Source organism: Heterocephalus glaber, unplaced genomic scaffold, assembly GCF_053883595.1.
Source record: "Heterocephalus glaber isolate CG9 unplaced genomic scaffold, H.glaber_assembly_v1.0 deba00000621, whole genome shotgun sequence".
NCBI classification, from domain to species: Eukaryota; Metazoa; Chordata; class Mammalia; order Rodentia; family Bathyergidae; genus Heterocephalus; species Heterocephalus glaber.
Window position 1 is genome coordinate 23117936 of NW_028258153.1, and position 17730 is coordinate 23135665.

At 41.8% G+C, this 17730-nt stretch overlaps 2 protein-coding genes and 1 pseudogene across 4 annotated transcripts in view; 1 reads left to right on the forward strand and 2 right to left on the reverse strand.

Moving 5' to 3' along the window:
- The window catches only part of LOC147829396 (uncharacterized), a 129501-nt gene that overhangs the window by 96967 nt on the left and 14804 nt on the right, over positions 1-17730 (forward strand). Inside the window, exon 5 of one of the 2 annotated variants that reach the window (XM_087206272.1) lies at positions 6272-7676. The exons of the other annotated variant lie outside the window; for it this stretch is intronic. Within the exon in view, the coding sequence (XP_087062398.1) occupies positions 6272-6284 (13 nt within the window). The 3' untranslated portion in view covers positions 6285-7676. Of the gene's footprint in view, positions 1-6271; positions 7677-17730 lie in introns of those variants that run through there. 2 annotated transcript variants of the gene reach the window in all.
- Positions 1-17730, reverse strand: part of Cdk15 (cyclin dependent kinase 15) — a 91461-nt gene that overhangs the window by 5453 nt on the left and 68278 nt on the right. For both annotated transcript variants that reach the window (XM_021263624.2, XM_004851207.3), the window contains exons 11-12: positions 16305-16353; positions 11941-12080 (exon numbers count right to left, since the gene is read on the reverse strand). In XM_021263624.2, the coding sequence (XP_021119283.2) occupies positions 11941-12080; positions 16305-16353 (189 nt within the window). The remainder of the gene's footprint in view (positions 1-11940; positions 12081-16304; positions 16354-17730) is intronic.
- LOC147829397 (U4 spliceosomal RNA) lies at positions 1223-1341 on the reverse strand (annotated as a pseudogene).

Here is a 17730-nt window from a genome sequence, read left to right on the forward strand (position 1 = left end):
TAATAGTTCTCAAATGCTTCCTATTTAGACCAGTTCAGTGCATAGTTACCAAATGAATACTCAAGCTAAGCCTTGTGCTAGCTAGCTGTTGAATACGGTAAAAATAGTAATAGAACTGGGACCCCCATACACATAGAAAGGCCAAAATTGAGGTGCAAACAAACAATTATGATTGCCCCTCTTCCTGAGTCTTCTACAGAGGATGGAAGAAGCACAGACAAGGTGCCTTTTGGGTCTTGGAGGATGACTATGCTCTCAATAGTTAAGGACTTCTGGGGAGGATATTCCTGGCTGAGGGAATAGGATGAACAGAGGTATGGAGAAGGAAGTGTTTGGGATAGTTACAAGTAATTATGTGAGGTCAGAGTGTGATGGGTGAGAAGATAAAGTTGGAAAAGGGGCTGGAGCTGATGGTGAAGGGAGTGTAGTCCCCACGATGAAAGGCAATGTGCATTATACTGGGCTGGATATGATTTGGGAAATTCTAAAATCCTATTAGATGTACTGGTAATCCTATATAAAGAGACTCGAAAATACAACTTTTGTAAATTAAAAAATAACATATTTGGAAATATATGTCTGTACATTTTTACACATAGATCACTTGATTCATGTACAGGTGCTCCTAGACTTAGTTTGGGGTTATGTTCTAATAAACCTATTAAAAGTTGAAAAAATTGGGGCCAGGGACTTAGCTCAGTGGTGCTGCCACCTGCCTTGCAAGCACAAGGTCCTGAGTACCAAAAAAAAAGTTGAAAAAATTATAAGTCCCTAGGCAAAATATTTACCTCTGAAAAAAGAAGAAAGAAAAAGAAAGAATTAAAGTTTAAAATGCACTTAATACCGCCAACCCACCAAATATCAGAGCTTAGTAATACAGTCCACAGTACATGGTGGAGGAGCAGCTGTTTCCCCTCGTGATCCTGAGGCTGAGTAGGAGCTGTGTGGCTCTCTGTTCCTGCCCAGCATGTACAGAGTGTCATAGGCCTGAGATAAGACTGAAATTCAAAATTCAAAGCACAATCATCCTTTTTGGTTCAAGGAGCCCTTCAGATACCAAAATCCAAGTATGCTGAAGTACCTTAAATGAAATTGCATAGTATCTGTGCATAGCCTATGCACATCCGCCTGTGTACTTTCTTTCTTGGTTTTTTTAAGACAAGGTCTCACTATGCAGTCTAAACTGGCCTTGAGGTTGTGGCAATCTGCCTGCCTCAGCCTTCCCAGTCCTGGAATTACAGGTATGCACTACCATGCCCAGCTCCTCCTATATACTTTAATTAGCAATAATTGCACCTTGGAGAAACCTCACTGGCTACAAAACTACCACTGTGCAAAGCTTCCTCCTATATACTTTAAATCATCTGTAGTTACCTATAATATCTAATATAATGCACATGCTACATAAATTGTTGTTATATTGTATTGCTTAGGGAATAGTGGCATAGAAACCAGTCAGTATATGTTTAGTCCGAATGGAATTTTTTTTCCTGAATACTTTTATTCTGTGTGATCAGTGGAAAACTCACAGCTGAGGAATCTTTGGGCACAGGGGATCCATTATAAAGTTTCTGCTGAATGTGTGTATGTCTTTCATACTATTATAGACAGCTAAGTTAGTTAGAAATAGTATAGGCAGTCAGAGGGATATGCACTTGAAGAAGAAGCTAGTGCAAAAGATAAGAACACAGTAGTGGGTGGAGGTGCATTCATTAAAGGCCAAACCTCAAGACCAAGATGAAATGACTACACATACTTCCCCAGGGATAAACAGTAATGACTGATATTTAAATAGACATCAATCAGCTGGAATGGGGGACCAAGACCTTAGCCCATCCCTTCTAGGAAAGGTCCTTGTTCTTTCCATGCACATTTGCTGCATGACTTGCTTCCCCATTGGATCAATATTTCCAAAGTGTCTGTACTTGTAATCTCAGTAGTTGACCATAGCTTTGTCCCACCTTACGTCCACCTCATGATTTTGTACCCACCTCATGATTTTGGATTATAAAATTTCTTTGAAAAGTGGGCTCATGGGCAACCCACTTTCTGGATCCTCTTCTGTCTCTCTTAGACAGAAGCTATCTTTTTCTTAATAAATATTTCCTACTTTTAACCTCCGTTGTTCCTAGAACTTATTCTTCAATTTTAGAGAACACGAACTCGGCGTATCAGACATCTAAACAGGTCGGGAGTTATAATATTTCCCATATATTATTTGGAGGTCCTATATCATCCCTACCATCAAAAAGTAAAAAAGGGCTGGGGATTTAGCTTGGTGGCACTGTGCCTGCCTTGCAAGCACAAGGTACTGAGTTCAATCCCCGGTACCAAAAAATAAACCCTAAATTAAATCATTTGTCAGTTAGGGCTTTGGTTGCTGAGCACCCTGGCAGTGTGTATTTCCATAAATGCCTGTATTTACCAAGTGCCCCTTGCTCCTGCGTGCTTATGAAGCTAGGGCTATGGACCAATTTCTCCAAAAGTTAACATTTTTAGCATCTGCGAATGGGAAAAATGAAACTTCCTGGCAGATTGTTGTAAGTTTAAAGCAAATCTATGCAAAGTACCTTGCAAGTTCCTGATACACAGTATGTTCTTAATAAATTGTACCCATTGTTACAAGTCTTAGCATCATAGCAGCTGGGAAAACAGCAAGAGCAGAGGCCGCACTGTCTCCAAAGCACATGCACAAGGCTTTCTCAGGGCACCCAGCCACTTGGACATTTCTTTCTAAGGCTTACAATCTGTACAGGGGCTGGGGATGTAGCTCAGTGGTGGCACACCTACCTGGCAAATGCAAGGTCCTGAGTTCACTTCCTGGTACTGGACCAAAAAAAAAAAAATACAAAACAATCTGTACGAACCTGTGTTGCTCAAAATATCTCACAATTTCACTTTTATGTTTGGTTCACCAAAAGCATAAAATGCCTTTTAATGATATTGTTTGCTGGAAGCTGCTTTACACTCACATGGAAGAAATAAACCTGCAATGGGGTTGACCTGGGCTTCTTGGGTACTGTGGGTAACTTGTGGCCCCAACTTCCTTGGTTTGGAATTACATCTCTGCAGGGCTGGAAAGGGCAAGCATGGAGTTCTCTTGATGTGCATAAGATATTTTCACAGGGACATTAAGATGTGTGCTTTTGCAGTTTACTTTCTTTTTATTCATATCATAGCACAAACAGTTAAACAGCTAAAATAAAGAGTGTGTACATTTCACAGATGACTTTCAAATCAACTCAAACCCAAACCACCTTGGGGATGTCTCTAAGGAAAAAGTCTCCACTTGCCTTAGGGACATTTGCACAAAAAGCTGGGATTTCCCCTCTGGATTCCTTGCTCCATCAAAGCAGCAATAGTTTGAGAGAAAGAGGGCAGGAAGGAAGGGGCAGAGAAGGAGGAGAAGAGGTGAGGGAGGGAGCAAGGGAAAGATGAGGGGAAGGGGGGGAGGAAGGGAGGGAGAGAGAGAGGGAGAGAGAGAGGGAGAGAGAGAGGGAGAGAGGGAGAGAGGGAGAGACAGAGAGACAGAAACACAGACACAGACAGAGAGAGAGAGGGAGAGAGAGAGGGAGAGAGAGAGACAGAAACGCAGACGGGGGGGTGGGGAGAGAGGGAGAAAAAGACAGAAACACAGAGAGAGAGAGAGAGAGAGAGAGAGAGAGAGGGAGAGAGGGAGAGAGAGAGAGGGAGAGGGGGAGAGTGGGAGAGAGAATGAGTACATTTGGCCAAGGACTGGTAGACTCTCCTTTCCAACTTAGAAAAAGAAAATGGGGGGTGTGGGGGGGAAATGGACAAAAAGAAAGTAAAAAGCTGTAGAGCTGCTTCCCTTCAGCAACATCACAAATGCAAAACTTTCCACTCTGGTGACTCCTCATTAGCTTACTGAATCTGACAGCATAATTATTGCAGCCGCTTTGCCTTTCGAATAAATAAATATGAAAGTGGGTGTTTAAAAATTTTTTGAGAAGAAAAATTCAGTCATCTAGACAGTCAATAGGGCGAGTTTATTTAAAACTTTTAGATTCTTATGTATTTAGCTCATTTCGGAATGAGATAATGAGATATTTGTCTTTCAGTCTAATTGAGTTCCTAAGCTCAGGACTGTCGCCCCTTTCAAACTTTGCTTTAACTTTCCTTCCTTTAGAAATCTGATCCTGTTGTCTCCATTTACTCTTCCCAACTGATAGATAACCTGGGGAAGGCGGGTGCACTGGAGTGCAGAAAGTGACTTAATGAGATTGAGGGGCTAAATAACCTTTCACAGAAATCAAGTTAATCAAATCTCTTACTTGAGCCTGTAATGGCTAAAAGAGAAAACACAAGTCAGAAAGAAATCTTGGAAATTAAACTATCCTTTCCAAATGTCTTGGCATTTTCCTGGTCATGTAGATTTTGCACTACTCTTACCTGTCATCAGCCAGTCAGCTGGAGTTGCTCAGTGCACACAATTATTCAGAGTGCACACTTCCTTGTGATGAGGGGTGATTTTAGCTCACGTGTGTGTAGAGAGGCTTCCTATTCTCAAAGCCCAAAGGGCCACACAGTACCTTACGTTAAAGTTGCAGACTAACACAGACTGCACTACGGGCATGGCACACATACGTTTCTCACTAAAGCACAAGATCTTTTCACCTCCCCCCACCTCTCCTGTCCCAGGACCACACTTACATGGACCCTTGCATTCCGAGAGCTAAATGTTTCTAAAATAAATATTCTGTGTCATCTTTTGTGTCATTTTGTTTTAGATCATTCTTTTAAACAATAAAAATAACACTAACATTAAAGAAATTTTTTTTAAAAGAGAAAAAATAGTCTCTAATTCCTGTAAACTAGAAGGACATTTTTGTCTTGTGTACTACCTTTCATTTTTGTTCATATGCATAATAATCTCCATAGGTATATTATAACATATAAGTTCATATTCTAGTTTCTTTTTTTTTTTTCCCAGCACAGGGGATCGAACTCAGGACCTTACACTTATGAGGCAGGTGTGATGCCACTGAGCTAAATCCCCAGCCCTCATATTCTAGTTTCTTATAGCTCATATCCTAGCAGAAACACTTCCATAATACCTCACACTCCTGTTAGTTACATTAAATGGTTATATAGTGCTGGATGCTGATTTAATATACCCACATTTATCCAATAGGTTATTTAGTATTTAATATTTAAATTGTTCCTTTTATTTTTATTTTATAATTTTAAAATGTAGATACCAGTGCAATGGACATATTCATCAGTCTAGTTTTTTTCCTGTTCAATTGTTTTTTGTTTTTTGTGTTTTTTTGGATAATTTCCAGGAATAAATGTCCAGGACTGAAAGTATGAGCATTTACCTGTATGGTTCCTTATAAAGTTTGCCATCATGGTTTGCAAAGCTTGCCTCCATTTACACCCCTGTCAGTGGAGAATCATTTTATCACAACCTCACCAGCACTGGGAGTCATTAGGTTAAAAGGAAAAAATAACTAATTTAACAGCTACTTGTATTTGTTTAACCCTTATTAAAGCTGTCTATTTATTCCATGTGTTGGTATGCTCTTTGGTTTCCTTTTGCATAAATTGCTATTTTATGCCCATGCCCCATTTTCCATTTGATTCTTAATGTTTTTCTTATGAAACTGAATGACTTATAGGGTGAAACAAAAACAATATCTACCCTTGAGTAAGAAATCTTAAAACTCAAGGGTGATTGTGTATATTATTGTAAAAAGAAAAAAAAACCAGGAAAGAACAGAAACTAGAATCAGATGGCATTAAGGAAGGGGTCAGTAGTACTGGGATGTGGGTCTCTAGTAAATATAAAATTGGTCTCTCTCCTTTTTTTTTTTTGGTACCAGGGATCGAACTTGGGTCCTTACACTTGTGCAGCAGGTGGTGAAACCACTGAGCTAAATCCCTGGCCCTAAAACTGGTCTCTTAATTGCGAGGTTAAACATGTTACCTGGGACATGTGGAATCTTTCCCAAGAAGGCTTTAAAATAAACATGGAGCCTGTGACGGTGGAAAGAACAGGGACTGGGAATCAAGATCTTGGTTCTAATCACAGTTTTGCTCTAAAGTTTCTGTGGTCTTTTTAAAAGACCTCTTTTAGAACCTTGAACAGTGGGAAGAGAGTGCGTTGGAAGTCTGAGGTGAAGTCAAGTCTTGGGTATGTCACTTACTGGCTGTGTGGCAATTGGCTTCTCTCGGTTCATTTTCTAATCTGTAATATGAGGATAATGATTTCATCCTCACCATGAATGAGACTTTTTGCTTTCTTTTGCAGTCTTGGAGATTGAACCCAGGGCCTTCTGCATGCGAAGCGAGTTCTCTACCACTGAGCTACACCCTAGCCCACCTGAATAAGAATTTATGTACACACATAGATGCCCAATAAAGGCAGCTACCACTGTTCTTCCTTAGGTGCCAGTGATGCATCTATATTATGAAGGTATGGTTTAAGTGGTCTCCAGAATCCTTTCCCACTCTAAGGGTCTCTAACTCCTTCCTGAATGGTTTAACTTCACTTGGAGACTCTTTCAGCCCATGATGTTAACACATTTAACCAATTGAAAGGCATGGAAGGGCTGAAGGATATGGTTTACCTCAACATCTCCTAGCAATACCACTCTGTGAAACACCATAAACCATGTTTGAATCCAAGATCTCCTCTACTGTATCAGGATATGTTTGAGGTCAATTCTGAGTATAAAAGCCATTTCCTAATTTACTTCTTACTGTCTTGTTTCTCAAGTACTGATGAGTAGAAGATTTAAAAGGTGGAGAGGGTGGTAAAGGAATGTTGCAAACTCCTAGAAGCTTTAGTGTCAAGAGACCTGGCTTAGAATCTTCCTTCCCTCTTCCCCACCATCTGTACTCTGGTTAAATTTCAGTAAACCAGACAATAAACTCAATAAACAGAATAAGTATGCAGAAACATACAAAGAGCAAAACTGAGATTCATCAATATATGTCTAAAAACATTTAAATTGTTACAAAAAGATATGCAGTGATAAGGAAAAACTATGGTGTACATGAGTTAAGATTGTGCTCCTATTATTAAAGAGTACAACTTTAGAATGATATTAAATGATGTTAAGAGAAACATGGCATTCCACTCCCTGGATGTCCTTTCTCCCCAGCCATTCAGACTCATCATCCTTCAGGACCTACTCACAAAATCATCTTGAATCCCCACTGCCAATATTGATCCTGCCTCCTGTATACATTCAGAATACTTTATATGTTTGGTAACCTGTAACTGTTTCCCTACTCATCTCTTTTCCTTCAAGACTGCAAGCTCTTTGAGGACAGGATCCATGACTAATGCATTTTTTGTATCTTTCAATATCACACTTAATAGACACTCAGTAAATCTTTGATGAATGAACTGGAACACAATTCTCCCATTATGTTGAGTCTATGCTGGATCCAGAGTCTCAGAGATAAGCAAAATAACTGGAACAGATTCAGAAGAGAACAGTGAACCAAAATGACTCAAGAAGTGGGACAAACAGAATCTCTATGTGAAAACAATAAGAAAAAAATGTTAAAAGGAATTCAGCCTAGTAAAGCGACCATTGGGAAATGACGTCATAGGCATCTTCAAATATATTAAAGAGATAATGTTAAAAGAAAGAAGTTCTTTTATTGGAGTGAAACAAGATATGGGTCAGATTTTAACAGGGCAATATGAGTAGGGAGTGGCGCCTACCCAAGAGCTATCAGAGTACAGCTATCAGGGTGGTGTGATGAATGGCAGAAGTAAATGCCGTGCCTGCTTCTGTCCTTGAGTATGTGTAAGTATACAGTGGCAATGTGTGTGTGAGCATACAGTAACAATACAGTCTGAGGCACACTGGTTTTGCAAAATTACTTGTGAAACAACTGCAAGCTTTTAAGTTTTAAATTTTTTTTTCTAAGATGCTAAAACATGTTTTAAAAGAGAAGGAGGATTTAGTCCAGGGAAGAATGGTAGAGACTGAAGCCTGGGATTTGGATAGAAAATGGAACCAATGCACAGAGAAAGAGAGACAGCCTTTGATGTCTTGACAATCAAGGACCGTGGCTTAAGGACCAGACTCTTAAATCACGTGGCATTTACTACCCAAGATAAAAAAATACTTTTCTGGATCAGTGTGTGTACTTCAAAATGGCTAGGTTCCAAAACTGGTCTTAACTTTCCAAGGGCAACATTTGGAAGGCTTCCTGTAAGAACAGCAGAGCCAGATTCTAGAAGGGGAGCTTAATGATTTTCTCCCCCCACCCCAAATCATTAAACACTGTTCCTTTCCCAGAGCTCAAGTTCATGCTGAGGGCAAAGGGAATTAAATGGAGAGGCTAAACCTGCAACCAAGATTAGAGTGTTGCCAGGGCCTAATTTTAGGTCCTTGCTGCCCCAGCTGACGTCCTGCACTGCTGGCTTAGCCGTGAGGGCCGAAAGTGAGTGCCTGAGTGAGGTGAGCCACTCCCTGGCCATCTGCAAAAGCAATTAGCTTGCTGTTGCGGGTGTTTGGAGAGGGACTACCAATAATTTCTCCTTCAACAAATGTTTCTTCAGGTGTTCAAGAGTCAATGAGGGAAAATGTCAGAACTTGGCAGACATTCCCACATGCTTGCCATTCTCAACATTCACGCTTTCCCATTTAAGAGCAACCTCCAAAAGGGAACTAATCCTGGAATTCCTGTTTTTTCATGGCAAATAACTCCCTGATAAATTTCCTCTGGCTCTAAGCTTACTGCTACAACCTAGAGAAAGTATCATTCAGGACTTAACTTGATGAAAATTGACATGGATGGACTGGGGTTATTCTTTCATTTTGTGGGGAATTTCTTTCTACACCACTCTTCTGCTTGGATGTAGGCTGTTCCCCTCTCTCCACATATTTCCCACGCACAAGTTTCATGCTTTAATTGTCTTCTTCAGAGGGCAGACAATAAGAACTGGCATCTTCCAGATCAAAGGGGAAACAATATATTTCAAAGTGACAACTCTGTTATCCCGCAACCAGAATAATAAACTGATACAAATATAAGCTTCTAAATGATTCCATACTGAAATGCTAACAGAAAGCAAATTTCTTGCATAATTATGGCAGGGAAACTCTCCTTATACAGCACTCTAAAGAGCATGTCTTATTTTTGCACAATTCTCACGCCTGAGGCAGCCCACCTTAGGGAGGAGATTTCGTGTCCCTGCAGGTTGGGAACTGTGATTGCCCACTGGTGCTGTCTTCGAAGGAGGCTCTTAACAAAGGCTCTTCGCCAGGGGCAATGAGAAACTGGGATGCACTTCTGACTCAGGGAATGCATCTTCCTCGGATGACGTGCCCTTGGTCAGGGCCACTGTTGGGAAGGTGCACAGACCAACCCCAGGTGCTTCGCTCCATTTCTCTATTCTTCTTTCCAATTTTTCTGGCAGCTTTGCTTTTCCTGTCTACTTGTCTCACATCCTAATTTTGATCTGTCTCCCTATATATTTCTCCACCCTCCCTATAGCACACACACAAACATATGCACACACATGCTCATGCACACACACACACACGCACGCATTCGCACGCACACCATCTCACCCCCCCATCTCTTGGTGCTGGCCCTTTCATCTTCTCCCTCAGGGATTTGAGATGTCGCTGCAGGAAGTGCTTGTCCACAGAGGCAGCAGCAGCAGAGCCCTGTGGCTTTGACAAACCTCATTTAATTGGGAGGAAGCCAGGAGAATTTGAAAGAACTGAAACATACACGAAACTCCTTTTATCAGGCATAATTTAAACTCTGCATGGAAAAACCCCTATATGTATAAAGAAAAGTCAACTTCCCTCCTGCTGCGAGCACTCCTCATCTCCCCCCAGCACAGGCAGGTTCCTGCAAGATTCCATCTTTTCATTTTTCTAAAAGTGTCAAAGTAGATTTGGGCTCTGTGGCTGGGTGAACAGAGAAGGAATACAGATTATTCTGTCTCTGTCACTTGAGTTCACACAGACACACATACACACATACAGACACACATGAACACACACACACACACACACACACACACGCTCTAGACATGCATGCATGCACCAGAGCCCCTCTGGTGGTGGTTTTGCTTTGGATCATTCAGGAAGAATCAAAACCCAAGTTTCTAATAACACATCAGTTTGGACAGTGAGTGTTTCTTCCTAATTACCCTTCGAAAGGGAAAAGCTGGTGCCCAGAAAACTTTGAAGATCCTCAGCATTTCTTGGTGTGTAGATTAATAGACCCTGGAGGAGGGTTGATGAGGGAAGATATTTTAAGTAAAGAGAAAGGAATGAGTGTGTGAGTGTGTGTGTGTGTGTGTGCGTGTGTGCATGTGCACCCAAGCATCTACAATGATGTGGTACAGTTAGAAATTCTAACTCCAAAAGAAGAAAGACAAGGAGGATCTCAGGGTTCAGATTGGAAAACAGGGGATCAGGGTGGGAGAGGAGGGGGTGGTACTGAAATGGGGGAGAGGTGCCAGGAAGGGAGAACAGGAGGTCTGCCTTCAAGGTCTGCCCTTCCACCCAGATGCCAAACTCTGTCCCTCCCTTCCTTCCAAATTCCACTTCAGATTCACCTTGAGTCTAATCCATATCACTTGAATTATTTTTGTTTCTCCAAAGAATTGCCTTTAGCACACGCAGTCTCTGAACATCTGCAGTTGATTATGCACAGATTTTTAGCTGTTTAGATATGATTTGTGCTAATATGTGTATGAGAATGCCTTGTTTCCTCTTCCTCACCCTCTTTTCCTCCCACTCTGTGAGATCCTTGAGGCCAAGGCCAAGTCTCTTGTTTCCCTCAACTTTTTATAGCACTTCATATGTTCTTGACACTTAATGGCAACTTAATAAATTCTAATGGCTGACTCTTCTTACAGGGTTAAGACGTTAACCTCAGTTGCATGATTATGGCTATTTCTGGACATCTTAAAGGGCTCACTTTAATAATAAAATTCCTCAACAAGTCTCAAACTAAGAGGTTTGGACTATTGTAGGGCATTGTCTTAGATATGGTGAAGCTGCATTTGTAAACACTGGGAATTGGGTCAGCCTTGGCCAGGCCTCTTGAACAGTAGACCCTCCCCGCTGCACCCTCCCCCCACTCAGCACACCCCATCCACACTCCCTCTTACTTCCATCCTAGTCCTCTCTTCCCAGTCTGAGCTTCTTCTGAACTCTCCTGCTGGCTTGCTTTTCTCTAATGTAGGATTCTGAAAACTATTTTCATTTGAATGGTGGATATTTTCAAAGAAATATTGACAGTCACCTCAAAACAGCTCAGGCCTGGACTGTGCTGGCCCCTCTCTGGAGAGTCCTTAGTGTCCACATTCTGAGAAACACAAGGAGAGCTCTGAGCACATGACGCCCAGTATATCTCAGATTTGGAGGGTGACTTCAGGCCCCAGGCAGCAAGACTGATTTCAGGGAAACTTGTGTTTCCAGCGGGCAGCCAGCCTCAGAGGGTCCTTCCTTCCCCCAGGACCCCACCTCGGCACTTCCTTCTGTAGCATCATATTACCAATCAAGAAGGCCCAGCTCTCCTCTCCGGCATATTCATGTCACCTATCATCTTACTCTTCATGGAAAGAGAGAAGGAGCTTGTTAGAAACTTTGGTTTTACTTCTGGCAGATTCTAGCAAAAGCAAACAAGTCAGAGGCAAATTTCATCTCATCCACTTCCTAAATGTATGTGTGTATGCATGAGATGCTGGATCCTAGCCACCTCTCTCCACCAGTGCTTTAGGGTTTTAGAGACTCTCATGCAAAAGTCAGGCAACATTGGGTCCCATCTTGCTTCTCAGAGACAAATTAATCTCTAACTTCACTTCTGGGTGCAATGTCTATGATTCTTCAGCATTGAGAGAAAACACTGAAGACACAGAGACTTAGCACATATGTACACATATGCACACAAGTTCACATGTGTGTACACACATACTCCCTCACTCACCATCAGGAAGCTGGAACAGCTGAGGTGGCAGGGCACTGAAATACTCATGGACAAGTGCTTCTTGGGCAGACACACGGGCTCGAGGAAAGCCTTTCAGCATCTGAGAGGCCAGGTCTTCTGCTTCAGGAACTTCACCCAGCCTGGAAAAGCAAGAGAGAAAAATAGAGTTTCTCCAAAGGCCTCTATTCTGAAAAATAAAGGCAGGAAAAGTAAAGATCAGAAAATGACTAGACTTAGAATGATGTTTCAAATAGAACTTTCCTGGGATTACAGAACTTGATGGCAAAATAAAATAATCCCCATACTGAAACTCTTACCTGTCCTGTTACTAAGATGAAGGAAAGTCTCAACACTGTATTATTTAGTTCCCCTTCCCTCCACCATGTCTCTGGGCCCATTGTGCATGTAAGAGACATGGAATTGTAACTAAAGAAACAAAAATATGTAACTAAGAATTCTTCATAGAGGGACACAGTAGCCACAACCAAGCAGAAAAGTCTGACTGACAATATGGTCCAGGCTCTGGACTCCAAATCAGCAGGTATGGAAGGCTGCAAGACAGAACAGAGGGAGAGAGGCAATTCTGGAGGGTGAAACTTTTCAGGGAATATTCTTATTTTTAGCATTTCTAAAGCTCAGCCCCAAGGTTAATAGTTAAGTGGCTCTCTTGGTTCTCCTTGGGATGGAACAGAGCAGAAGATATAATTAAGCACCCAAATTCCAGTAGAGATGAGAGTCCTCAAGTAGATCTTATGTTGAATTACACACTTGGAGATGAGCTAACCCATTTATTGAGAAACTGTTATGTGCTAGTTGATGGTTGGCTTTGGAAGGTGGTTGTCTTCTGGTAGCTTAGTCTAGTAAAGGAATCAAACATTTACCCAATTATACAAATGGATAGGTACAACTATAAAGACTTTGGTGTGGTCTGAATACTTATGTACTTCCAAAATTCATATGATATTAAAGGTGGGGCCTTTAGGAGCTGATTAGGTTGTAAGGGTGAAGCCTTCATGAATGAGCTTAGTGTCTCATAAAAGAGGCTGCCCCATCCACCCTGTGAAGGCACACCCAGAAGGTACCATCTAGGAGGCACAGAGCCCCCTCCAACATATCTGTTGGCACCTCCATGTTAGCCATGCTAGCCTACAGAACTGTGAGCAATAAACTTCTGTTGATTATAAATCATCCAGTCTAAGGTCTCTCTTTACAGCAGCCCAAACCAAGGAAACCCTCACATGTGACCTAGAATAGGAGGAGGTGGCCAGGGAAGATTTTTTTGCCAAAGTGCTGGCTGAGAGCTGAGAGCTAGGGAACTGGGAATAGGTGAGGGGCAGGTGTTGCCCGAAGATGTTTCTGGTGCTTCTGTTGAGCTCAAAGTGGAAGGAAGAAGAATGAGTTTAATGCAGGGAATTGAGGCTTATTGGTTGGCTTGGGACAAAGAGAGGGAGAGGCGCCTTATAAGAACCTGGAGAGATTGGTTGGTTCCAGGAGATTCTGCAGGACTTGAGGGTCTTCATGTTGTCTATTTACTTACAACGTTTGAAAGTCTTTGGTAATTTAATGCCAATCACTCATGTACATTCATCTGTACAACTCACAAATACCTTTACAAGTAGAAAGCCACAGAGGGAAAAATATGCAGATCTTGCAGGACAATTAACCACAAGACTGACATTCAGAAATTAAGTTGCATGGCCATGAATCAAAGGAACAATAGAGGGGTTTACTTAAAGTCCAATAAACATAACTACTTACAGCAAGAAAGCACAGCTACTTTTTCCTCTCTACATGCCAGGGAGGTGGGGTGGAGGTGGGGGTGGGGGTACAGGAACACTGCAGGTCAGGCCCAGTGTTGTAATCTGTCTAATTTTTGCATAAAATTTGCATAAGAAACTTCCCATATCTGATTCTGATGACATAAAATTGTTTCTTCAAACAGATTGCTTTTCTTCAAGCCAGGAGTAATTGTTTCACAGACAAAGAAGAAGAAATTTGGAAATCCCTAGGGCTTGCAAATTTTCAGGTCAGTTAGGACAGAGAGGAGCCTGGGGTGAATGAATGTCTGCTCCTACAGTGTTCTGAAGGAGGACTGCAGAGGGTGACTTGCCCAGGTTTGGGAATGCATAAAAAACTGTCTACAAGTGTATTAATTAACTCATGTAAAATCTGACTCTTCTCAGAGCAGTGAGACAGTAGTTTTAATTTCTTGGCCCAACCTGACTCTGAGTATAAAAATCTCTCACCCCTTCACAGCCACTGGCCTTCACAGCATAGGATGAGGCTGGTACTATGAGCCTTTCCCCTGGCATCCACAGAAAAGGGAAGGGGTTTAACACAGGTAAAGTATATGGCCACGGTGAGAAACATCCAGCAGTAGAAAGAAATGACATCAGAGGAGTTTTCCTGCAACTTGCCATTCAGCCTAAAAAGTGAGTGCCCTTACTAGACCCAGTTTAAGAGGTTACCATAGAACCCGAGCAAGGCCCTGGTCTGTGTACACAGGTGCATGCACAGTTTCACTGTACCTCTGAGCGAGTGGTGTGGAAAAGCTGGTGACACCTCAGCTGCTCTTGACTTACAAACTTGGAGCTGGATTCAACTGACAGGGCATAGACAGCTGTGTACCAGATGAATCCTGGCTCCACCAATTCCTCAGCTGGATGACTTTGGCCAGATTACTGAGCTTCTCTGAGCCTCAGTTTCTTCCTCTTTGACCCAGGAATGACATTTGTAAGGCTTGAAAGTAGTAATATATGCTGCACCTTTCTGGGCACATAATGCACACCCCACCTAACATTAGTCATCTTTGCAGAGCCCTCCACAGAACCAGGAATTTCCTTATGTGATGATCTAGGACAGCACTGTCTAACAGAACTCTTTGATGAAGGAAATATTCTATTTCTGCTCTGTCTGTTATCGTGGCTACAGCCTGTAAGTGGCTATGGAACCCCTGGAATTAGAATAATTTAAACTTAAGTAGCCTGTGTGTAACTGGTGGCTGCTGTGTTAGCACAGCTCCAAATGTCACTCCTTTCGTGGAGGGTCTGCACAGAGGGAAGTCCACGTCTGAGCAAAGGCATAAACAGATGTTTCCCAAGCTGCTAAGGGTTGTGTGGTCAGAAAAGCCTGAGTGATATGGAGAGGATTCAAGTCCTGCTCAGCCCTGGAAGGAAGGCCTTGTGGGGAGATAACAGGAGACTGGTGGCATTGTTATGAGAGTGGCAATAGCAAAAGCATGGAGTATTAGATACTTTGCAGAGTTGCTGTTTATTTCGGAAGCCAATTGTAAAATGAAAGAAAGCAACAGGACAGAGCGAAAATTCAAATATCTCTAATTAGGGGTTAGGGAGTCTGACGGTGCCGGCAGGAGAAAGTCTGCACATCTTGAGTAAAATGATGGCAGCAGTCTCCAGGATGATGGGGAGTTTTGGGTTATATAGTGCTTTTCAAAATAAAAGTGGACCGTGGGCATGCCCCGGAGAGCCCTGTCCCTCCAACGAAAGATCCCTTGTCAGTCTGCTGCTCTGTTTCCGACGTGTTTTACTCTACTTTGTAGCCTTTTAAAGCAACTGAATAGTATGCACGTAGAAGCCAAATGACATTTGTTTAGATTAAACTATTCCACATTTTCAGTTAGGATCTTGACTGGCGAGACTTCCTCTTCTCACCTGTGAGAGTATGCTTTTCTTTGACATCTGAGTTTGTTTCCCCTGTCTCTGATGTTTTCCTCACTGCCCTTTTTGCCTCCTCACTGAAGCAAAAAGAACAGAGCTTCAGCTAATTACTCTTAGATCAAATAATACTGGTTATTGTAATTGGTCATTGTCTGAAAACACTGGGTTCTTCTTAGCCCTGAGGTTGCCTGGCACAGCTTAGTTAGCTAACTATTCCTGGAATGTCTCTATTATCTGTTTTACTTTGCAAAAGAAACTAGGGATTTGTTGAAAGCTGGTAATAAAAGTCTGCCCTGGTCTGAGCCGAGGCTGCGTTGAGAGGGCCTGGGAAAGCATGACCTCCATGAATCAAGTTCCCCCTCCAATGGCCACTCAATGATGTTATTTGGTTTCCCTGTGTCAGAGAATAATAAGCCCACTACGTTTTCTCGCGGGCCAACACTCCTGCGTTCTCAGGGCCTGGGGCATGGCTCAGGGACACAAAGCAATTTTAATGGCCAAACTCACTGAAAGTAAAATGGCTCATAGAGAAAAACTAACACAGTCCCAGGGGGCTGGCTCTCCCAGAGGCAAGTTCCCGGGCTTGGGGCTCCCAGACCAGGGTTCTGGGGGCTGTTGTTTAGTGGAAGGAGGTCCATAGAAAGTCTCTTCTCCCTGCCTGAAGAGAGTTCCCAGTGTGGTGCTCACCTGTTCCATACGATCTGAAGTCTGTGAGGCTTAGGCATCAGGAACCATTCTGGAAAGGACACAGACAAACATTAAAAAAACAAAAGTAACTCTTCAATTGTGGCCAGAAATGTTATTAAAATTCTAAATGCTCGGTTTGACTTGGGATGAGAGGATTCAAGTATGGAGCTACCTAATGATTTTTAAGGCCCTTCCTCACTTGGAATTTTTATGATTCATTGGGAAGTCACTGTGATGTGCTGAATTGTGTGCCCCTCAAATTCTTATGTTGAAGTCCTAACTCCAAACACCTCAGAAGATAATGTTATATGGAAATAAAGCTGTGGCGGATATAATTAGTTAAGATGCAGTCCCCAGGGTCAGCCCAAATGCAATTTGACTGGCATCTATATAAAAAGGGAAAATTTGGATACAGAAGTAGACAGATATCTGAGAATATGACCCATGGAGATACAAGAAGACAGCCATCTATAAGCCATGAAGAGGGACCTGGAAGAGATGTCCCTGCAGACACCTCTGGTTCAGATTTCCCAACCTCGAACTGTGAGGTAAAAATTTTCTGCTGTTTAAACCACCGAGTTTGTAGTTCTTTGTTGAACTACAAAATGGCAGCTGTGGCCAATTAATATAGTCTAAATATCCACTCAAGTCAACAAACATTTATTTAACATGTAGCGTGTGCAGAGCATGTGCCAAATGCTGGGAGAAGACAAAGAAATCAAAAGAAACTCTTTGGTTCTTGAAGAGCTTACAATTCATTTGGGAGAACAAAGCATATGCACATGAAAAGTCATGTGACAAATGATGCAGCAAAGTCTCAAAGACTCAAAAGTGGTACAAAAGAAAGGGGTGAATTTTATATGCAGCTGGGTAAAAATGGAAGTGAATCCTGGCTTGAATAATCCAAAATGGGTGATAATAGAAATAATTTAATTTTGAACATTCTATAATATTTATATTTAGTTACGTGTATTTCTATTACTTTTGGTATTGATACTAACTCAATTAAAATCACAATGAAAGGTATAATTTTTCATTCCAGAAACAGTAAGTGAATATCTATTGTCTGTAAGGGCCACAAGAAGAACTGTGGAGGAAGCTAGCTGATGCTGCTTATCAAATTCCCACTTTATTTCTCATCCAAATTGAGAAAAGAGTACTTCAACTCTCATTTAAAATGATATATCTGCCTTATACTATTCTTAGGCCTGAAATGTAGTTGTTTGGGTTTTAAAAATCTCTTCTTCCAAGTCCTATATGAATGGAACAAACCAAGACTGTTTATTACAACTAAGAATTTAACCATACTTTGGCAAAAAATCATTTTGATGATATTAACATATTCATGCTGGCATGTGGATAGAAAGACCTAGAAGATTAATCATGAGATAATGATCATGGTTAGAAGGTCTTACCCTTTATGCTT